This window comes from Pungitius pungitius, chromosome 16 (genome assembly GCF_949316345.1).
Source record: "Pungitius pungitius chromosome 16, fPunPun2.1, whole genome shotgun sequence".
NCBI lineage: Eukaryota > Metazoa > Chordata > Actinopteri > Perciformes > Gasterosteidae > Pungitius > Pungitius pungitius.
Window position 1 is genome coordinate 12,612,061 of NC_084915.1, and position 15,005 is coordinate 12,627,065.

At 40.8% G+C, this 15,005-nt stretch overlaps 1 protein-coding gene across 1 annotated transcript; it reads left to right on the top strand.

Annotated features, from left to right (window-relative positions):
• The first annotated feature begins 1,253 nt into the window (after positions 1–1,253).
• Positions 1,254–11,830, top strand: nectin1a (nectin cell adhesion molecule 1a). The gene is made up of 10 exons (XM_037466611.2): positions 1,254–1,641; positions 7,634–7,746; positions 7,907–8,165; positions 8,657–8,774; positions 8,887–9,068; positions 9,403–9,520; positions 10,011–10,162; positions 10,274–10,406; positions 10,501–10,564; positions 11,470–11,830. Exons 1-10 carry the CDS (start codon positions 1,590–1,592, stop codon positions 11,782–11,784), a joined length of 1,506 nt encoding a protein of 501 aa, XP_037322508.2. The 5' UTR covers positions 1,254–1,589; the 3' UTR covers positions 11,785–11,830.
• The last annotated feature ends 3,175 nt before the right edge of the window (positions 11,831–15,005 follow it).

A 15,005-nucleotide genomic window follows, 5' to 3' on the forward strand; every position in this document is an offset into this window, starting at 1 on the left:
TATGACCTTGTTCCCTTTTCCCTCTGGTCCTCTCCTCACCGTTGTATTGTTTCTGGAGCTCAACTCCTGTCCTGATTTTCCCTCATGTCTCCTTTAGTGGTGCCCTCACCTTTCTGCTTTTAAAGCTATTATCGTACATCATAAATGCGTGGAATGGGGTTGTTCTTGCAATGCATCCTGTTTGACAAACTCTTGACTACTTTAATTTAAGGATTGCATTCTGTATGCACAGTACAAACAAGCAACACAGGGTGAATTTGTCCCAGTAGAAATTTTCTCGCTCTGTCATACCAACTGACTCGTGGAAAATAGCACAGTGTTTCCACCCTGAGGCCAATAATAGGAATTTCACAAAGAAGGTATAGGGTGCAGATTTATGCACGAGGTGCCATTGAGGTTCATAAGAATATGCTCTATGTGGAGGAAAATGACCAAAATCTTTAAATGTAAGTTAGTTGAACGCGGGTAAGATATTTTCTTCCCTCAATAGTACTTATTGTATCTTTAAATGTGTTTATATATATATATCCCTAGTTACCGAGCACCCGAATGCTCTGTGCTGGAGATGGGAGAAAATTAAGAATCAGAATATTGGCTTATATGCGCAGACACAGTTTGTGAATTTACTCCTGTTTTCTGCTACTCTCAATTTATATATAAAGAATAAAAAATGAACAAAGAAAAAAGGACAAAAAAGTGGCAGTTGGAACAGCAAAAACATTTATTATTGTAAAATGTATACAAAATGATATATGAAAATAATAGGTTGGTGGAATTCTGCAGACGACCACTGTTATCTCAACAGTTTTGAGCTTGTTCAGCTCTGCGTCCTCAGTACAGCGCAGGGCCAGCTGTTCAACATCTGCACAGATGGATTGCTCACATTTCTACAATCAGTCTGCGGCCTGAATGAGTAACCTGGTGAAACCAATACACAAAAAGACAGAACATGTAAACTCCGTATCTGACTGCATGAGTTTCAAGTTTTATGTTCAAAAGCAATGATTGAAAAGTTTGACACATTTAAAAATGTAAGGCAATAAGGAGTTGTAATACATTTGAGGGAGTGGTGTGTGGGGGGCTACAGTTACTGGCACCTAATTCCTGTATCTACGTCCCTGTCCGCCCCTGGTTGTATCTATTGAGTCTGCTCATTAGCCTCCCCCCGCCCGACCCAATCCCCCCACCTAATGTGCACTAGAGACAGCCGGCGGGTTTCTCAGCTCAAGAGGGGGTGGGGGGGCGGGAGAGGCTATCTCGGAAATAATCTGCCCACGTGTTAAGCTGCTTTATCCCCGCCCGAGCTTCAACCCGACAGAGACCGCTACTTCATTAGGGTACTCTGCACTAGAGTGGGAGAAAGGAAAAAGTCACCCCGGGTGAGTTAAATTAAGTTCGATAAATCATTTGTTTGCGGATTAGAGGGGTGTGTCCTTGTCGCATACATGGGGACCTGACTGGACACGTGACAGACAACACCCGACGCGCCGAACCTGCCGCCGTGCGCTCAGTCCGGGAGACGGGAGGCGTAAAACAAGTGCACACTGGGAATTGCATCACAGCAAGAAGCTGGCAAGGGTGCTCTGGGCATGGACGGCACTGGATTTTGGATATTCCTGATAACTGCTTCTGTTATTCCAGGTAGGTTGAATCATTTTAATGTGACATGTGAATCCAGGTGAAAACGCATGATTCATTTATACATCTTAACCAATCAAAACGCAGGAGGTAACGTTACATTCAGCGTAGAGATCGATCAATTCGTGGTTGAAGTTTAATGTGATTGTAGTTTAAATTGGATGCTGTGCAACCCTCTTCAACCTGCTTGAGCATGACATTTTTTAATTTTTAATTTAAATTTAGGCTTTTATTTTGGTGGATGCGCTTCTATATTATGTATAGATTGTTACTAGGTTCATTTTTACATTAGTGTTCCTTACAAAATAATTCATTGGAAGACTTTTTTCATTCCGGTACAGTAGGTTAAAATAAAACGAAAGCAACTCTATGATTAGTCACTCTTGATAAAGGGTAAGCATGTTTTAATTAATTAGTTAATTAATCAATCATTAACAAATAATGTACTGTTGTTTTGGAGATTTCTTGCAACTTCTGGGTTACAAAGCAATTACGTTGATAAACCAAGAGTTCTGATTATTTCAACTGGTTTGTAAATTAGGAATAAATGATTAATTAGTTTCAACTTATAAACCCCCATATAAGGTACCTAATTATTTTAATTTTAATTTTATCATAGTTGAAACACATTTTCAATATTCTCTAAAGGTTCATTCCTTTTCACACCAGCATCTTACAACCTGTTTTTCTTTAACTAGCATCTCATTTCATAACATCTTTAACCCAAATAAGCTCATCCCTGACACAATACTCATTTTTTTCATTGTGTGTTACACAGTTGTCCAACTAAACTCGCCTTCAGCAGGTGCAGTGATGTAATCACACTAAGATGAGGTCGCCCCTGCAGATGGCATCCCCTCATTTACAGTGTTGTGTGTGTGTGTGTGTGTGTGTTTGAATGACTGTAACTCTTTCCGCATTCTAACAGGTGCAGCTGTGTAATCACACTAAGCTGGGGTCAAACATGCAGCTAGCATCTGACTTGTGGCTGTGTAATAAAAGAGGGGGAGTGATGTTATACATATTACTTGATGACAAAAGCGATTGTGGCAGCATGCGGATGTGTTTAGCTGCTGTGACATCTGCTGTGATTGCTTTTTTCACTCACTCAGTCGTAACCTCCCCCCCTGCTGTAGTTGTAGTACTTCTGCATGTGAGGCTATGCCATGTGTGGAATTGTCATGTTGAAGGACAGAGCGGTGGATTAGAGCCACACATGGAGCAGGGCGGCTACAACAACATGATCGCTGCCAGGTGTCGGCCTGCTGACTGTTGCTGCAGTGTGTCCGTCTTCCTCTGGATGGTGAGTCTGTCAGTGGGTGACAGACTCATGAGTCCCCAGCAGGTTGACGTGTGTGTGCTGCACAGGCAATCACTGCGATGTTTCTGCAAATAAATCACAGTTTTCCGCTGCGGAAAGGACGCAGAAAAGGCTGACCGAGACTGACAGACAGGCATATGACATTTTGCATAATCCACTGTCTGCAGCTGGATCACACAGACTCCACTCCACAAATAATAATCCAGCGCAAGCACATAGGCCTTCTGGCCCTTTGCTCTTTTGTTTGTCTCTTTTTTGTGCATCCGTCCAATCCAGATTTGTCCCATTTCTCTCTTCCCCTCAAGTGTCAGTCAGCCAGTGGATCATTCTCACACAGACACTTTGTTTGTTTATCTCCATCTCTTTGTGGTATTTCATTCTCCACTCATTTTCCAAAACAGACGCAGCGGCAACAGTCACTATAATCCTGTGAGCTGCCCGCTGAACACTGGCCAAGTGCACACTCCACGTTCCCGCAGCGCCACAGAGATTACACACCCACAACAACATGCACACGTATCCGTGCATGTGCAGACAGATCCCAATCACAAAGAGATTATAATCAATATAGTGGAAAAATGAGGGAATATCTAAATTTGGGAGCGCACAATCGCATCCCGAGTGAATAATAACAGGAACTGGTACACACTCGTATCACTCCTGTCAGTTTTAGGCTGCACGTAGTTTTGCAACGGCAAGGTTTTAGTCCAAGTTTTGTGCGTGAGCCTGTCTTGACCGCGCTTCAGTGTCCCCCACATGGAACCAACACCAAAGACATAAACACAGTGTGTAATCCCCGATCAATCACAGATTTGAAATCCTGAAGATTAAACTGTTAATCTGTGCACTTCTCTTTCTTTCGCTCTGGTTTTCATTTTCTCGTCTGTCGCATAAGTTCAGTCTTTTTCTTCCAGTATCTGATTGCTGGAAGTAAATTCTATTTTGTTCAGCGTTCAAAAATTGCACTTTAATACCATAATCTTTATTTTTAGCAGCACTGCAGAAAAATGATGGCAGCTTCATTAGTTTGCATCAAAGACGTATATTTGTAAATAACTGAAATACTGATTTGGTGCCATCGTGCCAAAACAGTTGGCACTTGGGTTTTTCCAAACATTTTCTGATTTAAGTTTCTGTGTTTGGCTAAAGAATACAAAAACTTAATTCCGTATAAATTCTGTCTGAATCAATTCTAAAGCCACCGATTAAGGGATAAGCAAGTGAACGCAGTTTCCTTCCTAACATCAGCATGTTGGCACTAGTTTTAGTTTCACTCAGCTCCAACCAACACAGTTGTTATGGTGTCATTCAGGCTGTTCCCAGGTTAAAATCTCATATGCACGTATCAGTGGCCAGAAAACTCTTGAAAACATATTTTCCTAATCTCAAAGAGCCTTTCCTGCTTAAAAAAGGACTAAATATAACAATGATCATACTTTAATTTGGTGTAGGTGTATCCCTTCTTTACCAAAAATCCTACAGCAAAACCTGCCTCCTCTGTTTAACTCTCTCTCACACACACATACACACACCAGAAGAGGTTAAAGTGGCTCAGCATACAGTGACAATGATGTAGGAAGATGGAGGATGTGCACTCAGGATATGAACAGACGGACCCACAACCACGTTGTGTTGCTCTTGCTCTTTCCTCATGGTGCCCATTCAAGCGTGAAACAATATTCCTATTGTTTAGCTACGTTCCCATGGTCGTCCCTTGCCAGTGTGCTGCTGGTTATAGTTTATTGTCATGGGCTGAGGTCATTTCCCATCGCCTAAACAATAGAAGAATGTCAGCATTCACAGCGGAAAAGAGGAAGGTGGGAGAGACGTGGGACCAACGAGATGTGAAAGGTTGTGTGTCTTTGTGATAGTGAGCTTGGCTCTCTGTGGGTCTGGTTCTCACCTAAAGCCCCTTAATCAGCTCAGCGACTGAGCTTTTGTAGGGGGGATTCTCAGTGGGATACGCGTGTGTCAATTATATGGTTAAGGCAAAGAAAAAAAAAACACCAGTGAAAGGACTTAATAAAGCAGGACTGGAATAAATAAGAGATTGACTTGCAGTTTATCTGTATTTCACAAGAATGCTTTTATGTTTCTTCACATTGACAGTGGATAGAAGGTGGGGGTTGGGCCAGTAACACACCACAAACACTCTAATACTAATCTCAAGACAATCTCATGCTAAAATGCAGGTTTCGTCATTGTTGGACTGTGCTTTGCTGGCTTTAACTTAAAATACATCCTACATACATTTTTTTACAATTGTTCACCAAGATGTGAAACCAGAGATGTTATAATACCTTTCATCCATTTCCTGTATAAGCAATGACAATTTGAAAGATTGCTTATCATTAATAAAAAAACATGTTTCAAATGTGGACAACATTAACACTGATGAAAAGGTTAAATAAGATCTATAAACATGCACCAATATATTTGTTCAGAACGAATTTTCACAAATTCCCACTAAAACATTTGATAATATGGAGCTGTCCATATGTATAGCAGCAAATGGACCATCATGCAGATGCACTTTAATATCCTAAATGCTGTAATCTACTCACACTGCTTGCCGTCCACCCTCCCAACCACACGAACACACAATCATTTATAAAAGTGAACTCCAGCTTTAATATGAAACCACTGAAGGTATTAATAAAACAAAATGAGGCTCAGATTGTACTGCACATTGTGTGAAGGCCATCTTTTAGATAAATGATGTCAGCAGTACAGATGGGTCCTTTTAGGTTTAAGCTCGCATTCATACAATGTTATATATACCAAACAGATTATTATTATTCGCGGCGAAATCTAAAATAATTTTGTAGGGAATTATTAAATTTTTCTTATTATAATCTAATTTAGGTATTGTTCATGTTTTTGTCTCAGGTGATGCCACTGACATGCCTCCTCCCTTTTGTTACATAAAATATCTAAAAAAAATAAAGTCTTCCATCAGTTGAATTTGAAGTACTTTCTTGAATACTTTTGTTGCTCAGTGCAACTTAAGACACCGGCAAAGTCATAAAGCAGTGAATAGCGCAGAGTGACATTCAAGTTACACAGAATAGACAGAATCATTTATGGCGTTTTGTTTACCTTTGTAAGCCTTTAAGATAGCTCCAAGTAAACCACTTTTAACTTTTATAATGTACAGTTACAGTCTTGTGACACGATTTCCAGTTGCTGACCTCTCCTGGTATATGGATGTTGAATTATATGAATGCACCTACAGCTCAGTGTTTAGAGGGATTAAGATTTTTCACTGTATAAGATAAAATAAGATAATAGATAAAAAGTTGGAAAAAAAGAGGGAGGGAAAAGAAAAGAAAAAGAAAAGGGGGTGGGGTTTTCAGAATGCGTACTCGAGAACAAGAAGAGTGGGTTGAGCTGTATTTATAGAAATATCGGAAGAGGCGTGGTCTTGCTCCCGAAATGATGCTAATTAGCTCCACGAACTGAAGAAACAGACCAAAATTGATGAAGTAGAACCATAAAAATGTGTTTTTTTTTATCCCACACATTCCTCTGCCCCACAAATCTGAAGAATTACTCAAAACTGTTTTGCATCTTTTGAGCTTGCTCCAAATATTCTGGCAATACCCAGAAGAACAACAAAATTAACATGATCAATGAACAGATAGCTGGCAAGATCAAGCACTTCAAATTTCAAATAAAAATGAGATTTATGTGTCAGACGAAAAGAGCACTGACCGAACGAATAAAGTCCAACAAACCTGAAAGAATGACCACAAAAACGCTTTGTGTTGTGTGAAAAAAACAATGTATTTGCTACTGGTAATACTTTCTTGTTAACAAGGGGACCTTAGGAGAGGTAGTTTTGATGCTGTCAGCACTGGTTTTATTTTAGTTCATTGCCTCTGAAAGAGACGAGAACACTGATGGACCGATCAATATCCCTCCATTAATAGCATGGGAATATTGGATTACATGATGAATAATAGTGCCTCTTTGTATCTGCTTCTTTAAAAATACAATACATTTCCAAAGTGGAAATTACCCCTGAGGATGGGAAATTCTGCTATATATCTCTCATATATATATATATATACATATATATATATATATATGTATAAAGCTTTTTCAAAATTCGAAGCAATGGTTAAGACTGCAAAAACTTGTAATTTAATTAACGATGGCTGGTAATTGAGATACAGTGATGTATATTTAGCATGAATGGTGTCAGTGTGTGTGTGTGTGTGTGTAACCATGTATGTGTGAGAATGAGAGCAACCATTGTTCTGCACTGTTTAGTTCAATGTTCCATCCTGCATCACAAATAACAGTAAATGCATTCTCTTTGAAGCTCTCAGATTAAACATGATGTTAATTACACTTTATCAGAACCTGTTCTCATGTGTGCCTACGAGGACCGTGTAGAACCTGTGGATCTGTTATAGGTCAGCAGTAAGTCAGTGGGAACAGTAACTTATTTATACCTCACTCTAATCCACAACCTTTGACCTCAGCTCACCTCTCATGCTGCTGAAATCACTTTTGACAGCTCAGCACCCTCTAGCAGCTCAACAAGCCGTGCTAACTGTGACCCGCTTAGGCCGCGCAGGTCGGAGGCAGCCAACATTAGTGTGCTGGGACTATACCGAGCATAGGTGAAAGCCATGTTTTCCTTTACCTGTTGTGTTTCTTCTTCAGGAATAAATGGCCAGACTGTTGAAATGGATGATGGGAAGTGGGGTTTCGTTGGCTCAAAGGTGGATCTCCGCTGTCGGTTCATCAACAGCTTCCCACCTGTCAAAATCTCTCAGGTATTCAGCAAACCCTTACCCCTCTGAATGGGACTGAAATGATATATAGGCCAAATGTCAATTTGCAATATGCAATGTGTTTGCTTTAGATCCCAGCCTATTGTCACACCTAATCAGATGTCTATGGTTCGTATCACTTCATCCATTCATCTTTCCCAAGGTGACATGGCAGAAGCTGGTGAACGGCACGAAGCAGAACGTGGCCATCGCCAATCCCTCGCTGGGTGTGTCCGTTGCCCCGCCGTACAGGGACCGCGTTACCTTCAAGAATGCTGCAGTGAGGCGGCGAACTCCGACCCTGGAAGACACCACCATCACCTTCTCCCTGCTCCGCCTCGCCGACGAGTCCACCTACATCTGTGAATACACCACCTTCCCTGCGGGGAACCGGGAAAACACTGTAAACCTCACTGTCTACGGTAAGACCTATTTAAATTAAAAATGAAATGACACGTGGATTGTTCTCCTCACAAAGGATGGAGGAGAGATGTTCGAGATCAAACTTCTTAATCAGTGAGAGTTAAACATGGTTGTAGGCAGAATTTGGAGGGCAATGGACCTCATTGAGGAAATATGCTTATTTCCAGAAATGTTTAAATATCTTATTTAAGGTCTAGAATGACATACGTAGTCCTCATTAGTAGCAACGTTTTTATTTAAGGACTTTTTTTTATAGAAACTACAGTTGTATCCAAGGTCAAGAATACACTTAAACACAACTGAAATGTTGTTGTGTGCAAATGGACTTTGTAAAAGGAAGATTAGAGGAGGGGACGTTGACTGCTGATCATATTTACTGTAGAGTCAAAGTTAAAGTTTTTACCTGCCATCACCTTCTACACCTGTGGCTAAATATTAAAATACACACTGATACTGGATTAATGTTTGTTTTTCATTTGTGTTACCTCAGTCCGGCCAACAACTCAGATGAGTCTGTCCACACCGACGCTGGTGGCGCGTTCGTCCAATCTGAAAACCCCGGTGGCCACCTGCGTCTGTGCCAACGGAAAACCAGCCGGTGCCATCAGGTGTGCAGATGCTTTGGTGGACAAAGTCTTCTCTCTCGGCAAACAGCACCCTGTGTACCCTGACTGTTTAAACCCTACTGCAGCCGAGCATTGTTGTATCTCTGTGTCCCAGATGGGAGACGAGGGTGCCGGGAGAAGTGACCACCCGGGAGTACCGCAACTCAGACGGGACCTTCACTGTTCAGAGTGACTACATTTTGGTGCCCAGCAGAGAAACACACAAGGAGACGCTCACCTGCGTCACCACCTACAACGAGGAGGTCTTCACTGATAGTGTCACCCTCGACATTCAGTGTATGTCTTTTTTTTTCAGACAAAACTTTGTGCACTCAAACCGTATGAGTCGATTTTAAAAATGTATTCCTGAAAAAAAGTATTACGTTGGAAATTAGTAAAAAATATTTTTTTTAAATGGTTGGAAAGAAAAAGTTTTTAAAAAATGGTCGAAAAATATTCTCTGAAAAAAAGTGGTCAAAAAAATGATTAGGTTGAAAAACATTTTGAAAAAAAGTCCCGATATGTTAAGTCAAAACATGTGTAGAAAAAAAGCAAAAAAATATTAGGTTAAAAAAGTCAAAATATTACCGGTATTGGATCATTTTCTGTCTCTTGCATCTGTTGGAAGCAGATGAGCCAGAGGTTTCTGTGGACGGGTTTGATGGAAACTGGTATCTGAACCGAGAGAACGTCCAGCTGAGCTGCCAAGCTGATGCCAACCCGGCCGTCTCTCTGTATCAGTGGAGACTGTGAGTAGTCTTTTTCTGTTTCACTCAACTTAACTTAATACCGGCAGGAAAATATTAATAAATACATTTTATTGATTATATTGGAGTCAGTCCTCTCAGCAACTTTTGTTTGCTATTTCTGAATCAAGAATCTTTACGTTTTGCATACAAGTGAAACAAACAAAACGGCTGCTTGCCTTTTATTTTGTCAATTGTTGGTTTCGACTTTTTTCTTTTTTTCTTGAATTTCTTGCCCTAAACTCTTAGACATCTGTATTTGTGCTATGGTTGCCTTCCTGCACATACAACGGGATTATGGTTATTGACAGCTGTGTGTTGCACTTTAGCTTGTCCACTCAAACTGTAAAATAATTTTGTTATTGTCTCTTCTATTTCATCAATTCCATCTTGTGGGAAATGGGATTAATACCACAAGGATTAAGAGTTATTCACATGGAAAACATGTTGTTGATGCTGAACTTTTCTGTATTTCTCTGCCTTGTTTCTTCAGAATTAACGGCTCCATACCAAGCAATGCAGAGATCCGAGACAACGTCCTGACCCTTAAAGGGCCGGTCACGTACGACATGCAGGGCACCTATGTGTGTGATGCAACCAACAGCATCGGGACACGATCGGGCTCTTTGGAGATCAGCATTATAGGTCTGTTTTCCCGCCGTCTTTGGTGATTTGATTTGACGCTTACTGCACCCCCGAATGCTCCCGTAAACACGGAATGTGTTGGTCTGAATTCTGCGTGTGTTTTCTCTGTAGAAAAGCCTCTGCCGCAGATCGCAACTGGTGATGTCATCAGTGTAATCGCGTTGTTACTGGCTGCTGGAGTTCTCATGGGCATTACCATCACCGTCCTGGTGCTCAAAATAAGAAGTAGAAAAGGGAACTCCTCGTACGTAAACGGTCGCTTATATTTCCATCGTCCCAACGGGCTTTGCATCCTCTCCCGCCTTCCCAACGACCTGACCTGTATTCTCTTTGATCAGAAACGCCTCCCCATCCAGAAAACCTTCCCAGCAGATGAGGAAAAGACCAGTAGATGATATCCAGGTAATCGATTGGTTTATTGGTTGGTGTTTGTTCTTCATTTATCACAAGGACCACACATCAAAGAGTGTGACGAACTGAAGAATTTGTTCCTGACGTCTGGTCAAATTGAGGTGGAGCAGGTTCACACTAAATGGCGATGTAGTGCAAAAACAGAGAAAAGTATGTACGCTGCTAAAGGCTAGCGGAGTCATTGATGAATGCTAACAATGAAACATGGTATTTCTCAAACAGAAATCTAAATTGTATTTAGATGTGTATTGATGTATATTTTATTTCACATTCACTGACGCAGATCAACCTGTCGAACAATCCCAGTGGACATAGTGAGTCCGTCACAACAGCCTGATGTTATCCAAAGCGACCGGACTAACCCACCATTTGTATCTTACCAATAGTTAGTAGCAGCAGCTTTGTGAACAGCTCTCAATTCTTAAGATCCCTTGCTAGCATATGTCTGGTGTTGTTATACTATTTCTGTTTGGTAATATTGAAGTGGTTTCAGTAAGGTTTAACAATGATTGCATCCTTATGAATTTAAACTCGTTGGTGTTTGAACATTTTGTGACCTACCAGCATATTAATATTTTTTTTAAATGTGTAAATTGTATTGACTTTATCAAACTCTAAAGTAACAAGAATAATAGAGGCGGATCTTGTCCCACCTCACCAGAAGAAAAAAATCGTCATTCTTTTGCATTCATCACTGCACTTGCAAGAGTCCATTCAGCTCTTATTGGAGATCAGCCCTGATTAATGCAGAGCGCTCTCAGGGCGAGCAGCTTGCACAGACACCCATTAAAACATTGGTCACATGGTACCTTTAAGTACACGCGCTGTATGCATGCAAGTACATGTACAGTATATCTGTAATAGCCGTGATTAAAACGTGTCTCATTTCTCCGCAGCACTCAGGGCGGTTTTACGAGGAGCTTCCAAACACAGCGGACTACGTTAGCTACAGGCTGGCCTGCAACAAGGAGGACTACCCAGATCCCTACTCCCCTCCCATCAACCCTCCTCTCTCGTTTCTGCCCCAACACCCCTACCACTCCCCTCACCCGCCCACCGCATCCAGCAGCAGCGGCACCAACACGCCAAAAAACACCTTGTCTCCGCCCACCCACACCACTGCCATCTTCAAATACCCATCGGTGTCCGGTCTGTCCTCTCCTCCCCCGGGGGTGGCGGCGTACACTTTTCCCAAAGAGCAGTACGTGTGACCAGCAGACACATTTCAACGCAAACTGAAAACAAATCCCCAGCGATTTTCAGATGGAACGACCACATGGAGACTCTTTTGTTAAGAGGAGGCTGGGAAAGCGCGGTCGAGCCTGGACTATCAGGGGAGGCTTCTGCACCGACGGCATCGTCGCGGACGCCTCTGGACGTCAAAGGAATATATTCAGCTGTTCTTGTCGAACTCGGAATGAACTTTTTGTGTTTTCTTTGAAAAGGGGAACATTGCGAATCTTGTTTGGGACATTTAGGGTTGATGGAGATCAAGTTAAATAAAAAAGGAAATTGCACGGATTTATTACATTTTATTGGAAGATACTCCAAACTAAACGGATAGGATTACCTCTTGATGTTTGTTGTGGTTTAGCCCTTATTTAATCCTCTATTGTATCATTTTGTAAGAAAAAAAGAGAAAAACAAACATAATTTTCCTGCATTGTTTTGAATGCTGACCCTTTATCCTGTGTTGTCCACGCATGCAACATCATATTCCTGAGGAACAGAAGACCTTTTTGGTTTTACCTCCTTTTAATACTTGCTGTGATGTATTTTTGTATTGTTTATGTTTTTTTGGTAAAGGACAAAAATCCCAAAACATTTTTACTTACTAAAGACATTTTTGTTGAAATGTATGTTTTTATTTGTGGTATTTGTGAATTTTAGTATTCAGTGACACTGGTTAGATGAGAATTTTTAGCATTCAAATAAAATGTGTAACAACGCGGATTTGAGACAACAAAAGAAAACAACTCTTTTTCTCTTTCTTTACTAATTTGTTTTCTCAGATTCAGCAATAAGATGATCACAAACTAATACATGTAGATCGGTCTAGTGTACATTTTGAAATGACGGACTATTGTTCTTCTAATCATTATCATTATTCTTTATGCGTCTTTCTTTGCGAAAACAAGGTGCTTCGGATACTAGCAAGGTTGTGAAATTTAGCAGGCAAGAAAAGACTGCGAAGGGGTCAAGTTGCAAAATGGAAAATTGGCTCGCTAACGCACGCTTTGGATTAGCCCCAATATCGGCTCACAGCTATTTGGCTGAAATACGGTATGTATATATGTAATGTGATGGGACGTACAAAAAATACTGTTGGAGAATTACGCTGAACCCAACAGGTTGTTTGACATTTTGTGATACATATTTTGACCGTTTAGAGGTGCTGTAATTTAACAAACCCCTCCTGGAGATTGAATCTGATTGACTTCATATTTGGTTTTTATGATCTTGACACTGTAGTGGGGAAAATATGTCAAAAGGTCAAATCGTTACCACACTATGTATGCATGTCGGCAAAAAACCCATTTGCAATGAAACAGAAAGTTGTTGTAGGTCGGGTGTATTTTGTCTAATCAGCTCCAAATGTCCAAATGTCATAACATCCTGATCATGACGACCTTAATGTTACAATTCAGAATTATAATAAGATCGCCACCTAGTGGCAACAGGAAGTCATAGATTGTGCACTTTCACATTCACATGTTTCATGGGTTTTAATAATCATCCCTGTGACCTGCCTGAAGCGATACAGCCTCGATCACCAGTTTAGTCTAATTTCCATCATGAATCATATGGACTTCTAACAGAAAACAAGATTAGAAGTTTGCCTTAATGGATTTTATAAGTTGTCTAACAAATCAGGCAGTAAAGGTTTTGTTTAAATGTTCAAATGAGTCCTCAAGCGGTGTGGTTTCACACCATTCTTGCTTCTAAGCAAGTCAAAGTCAATATTTATTTTGTGTTACAAAACTGGGATAATTTCTAGTTTCCCAAGCTGCCCTTTGTGTGCTGATGAAATCCCTAACAATGGATCCCAAACACTTTGCTACACCTTCCCTGTGCTGCTCTCATGGGGCGCTCGGACTTTTCAGCCTTGATGTTCGGCTCCAGCTTCAGCTGCCAGCTCAGCGTGACCGAGCCTCCCTTTTATCACATCCTCTTTTCTTTAGTCGAATCTTTCCATGGCACAGCAAGTGTCAAATTTGAATCCTCGGGGGAGTGTTGGAACATTGACAGAGGGAGGAGGCCGTTGCACGGTTGACAAGAAAGTTGCTGGTTATGTGTTGTTTTCACAAACAGCCCATTTTGGAATAAACCGACATCTACATGAGTTCTATTTAACAAAAAGAATCTTAACTGTTTCCCTTTTACCAGATATACATGTACATACATTATTTTAAAATGCAAACAGAAGAAAATGACATTGCTGTCGTGGTTTTAGTGTGAACTAATTCAGGATAAAAGTAACATCCTTCTGCATTCTAGTGATCAAGATGATTCGGTTGCACTTCAGTCTCTGCCAAGGGAGGGAAATTGATCTTTGTCCTTCATTCATTCATGACACACGTCTCACATTACAACTCATGGCTCCACTTATTGGAACCTCCTACTTTTTATATTTTCTAAACACATCCCTCACATTAGAATTATTTAAAAGCACAGAGTAGGAGTGATTGTTAATGATTGTGTGTACATCAGTAGCTTATTAACTATGAACGTCCCTCTTTAAATATTGGTCTGCAGAGTGGTGTGGTCATTGAACGTTGCTGTGAGGAAAAACAGACCATCGCTAAGAGATGCCAGATTTCTAAATCTATTTTAATCCTAATCCCATCAGCAGCGTTTACTCTTCTCTCTGAGCATCATGTGACCTCTTGAATTAAAATCTGGAGACTTTTGTTTTACAACTTGCCCAAGATGGAAAGAGACCAAAAAAAGGTCATATTTTTGATTGTGTAACCTATACAATCTTGTTGACCTTACACAAACCAAGGGCAAAAGAAAAAGTTGGACAATTTAAAACCTTTTTAATCCCTGCTTCTTTGTATGCATTCACTGAAATGCGTGCAATAAATATGTTTATATCTGTAGGAAGCATTCTGTCTGTCTTCTGTATTCCCACTTCTGTCACACCACACCACAGTTTGAGCAGGAGAACATGAACATACGTAACTATGAGAACATGGAAGGCCTTTGCAGTGGAATGTTTCTGTATTAGTTCAGGTGCAGGTGTGTGCATGTGTGTGTGGAAGGCTAACCTGTCCACCCATGCCTCTATAATAGATGAGCTCGGTATCAGCGTGTCATTCTAACCCTGCAGGAGAACGAAAGATGAGAAGAGAGAGAAAAGAAAAACACATGAATAATTTAGCCCAAATCAGTTTAGCGAGCCTGCCTCCTTTCCTACTCTCAGTCTGAT

What these genes read in the sequence shown, in the direction of transcription:
- nectin1a (XM_037466611.2), top strand. Translation starts at nt 1,590, where the DNA reads ATGGACGGCACTGGATTTTGGATATTCCTGATAACTGCTTCTGTTATT. An exon ending in TCTCTGTATCAGTGGAGACT is followed by an intron (nt 9,521 to 10,010) that starts GTGAGTAGTCTT and finishes TTGTTTCTTCAG; the next exon opens with AATTAACGGCTCCATACCAA. An exon ending in GACCAGTAGATGATATCCAG is followed by an intron (nt 10,565 to 11,469) that starts GTAATCGATTGG and finishes ATTTCTCCGCAG; the next exon opens with CACTCAGGGCGGTTTTACGA.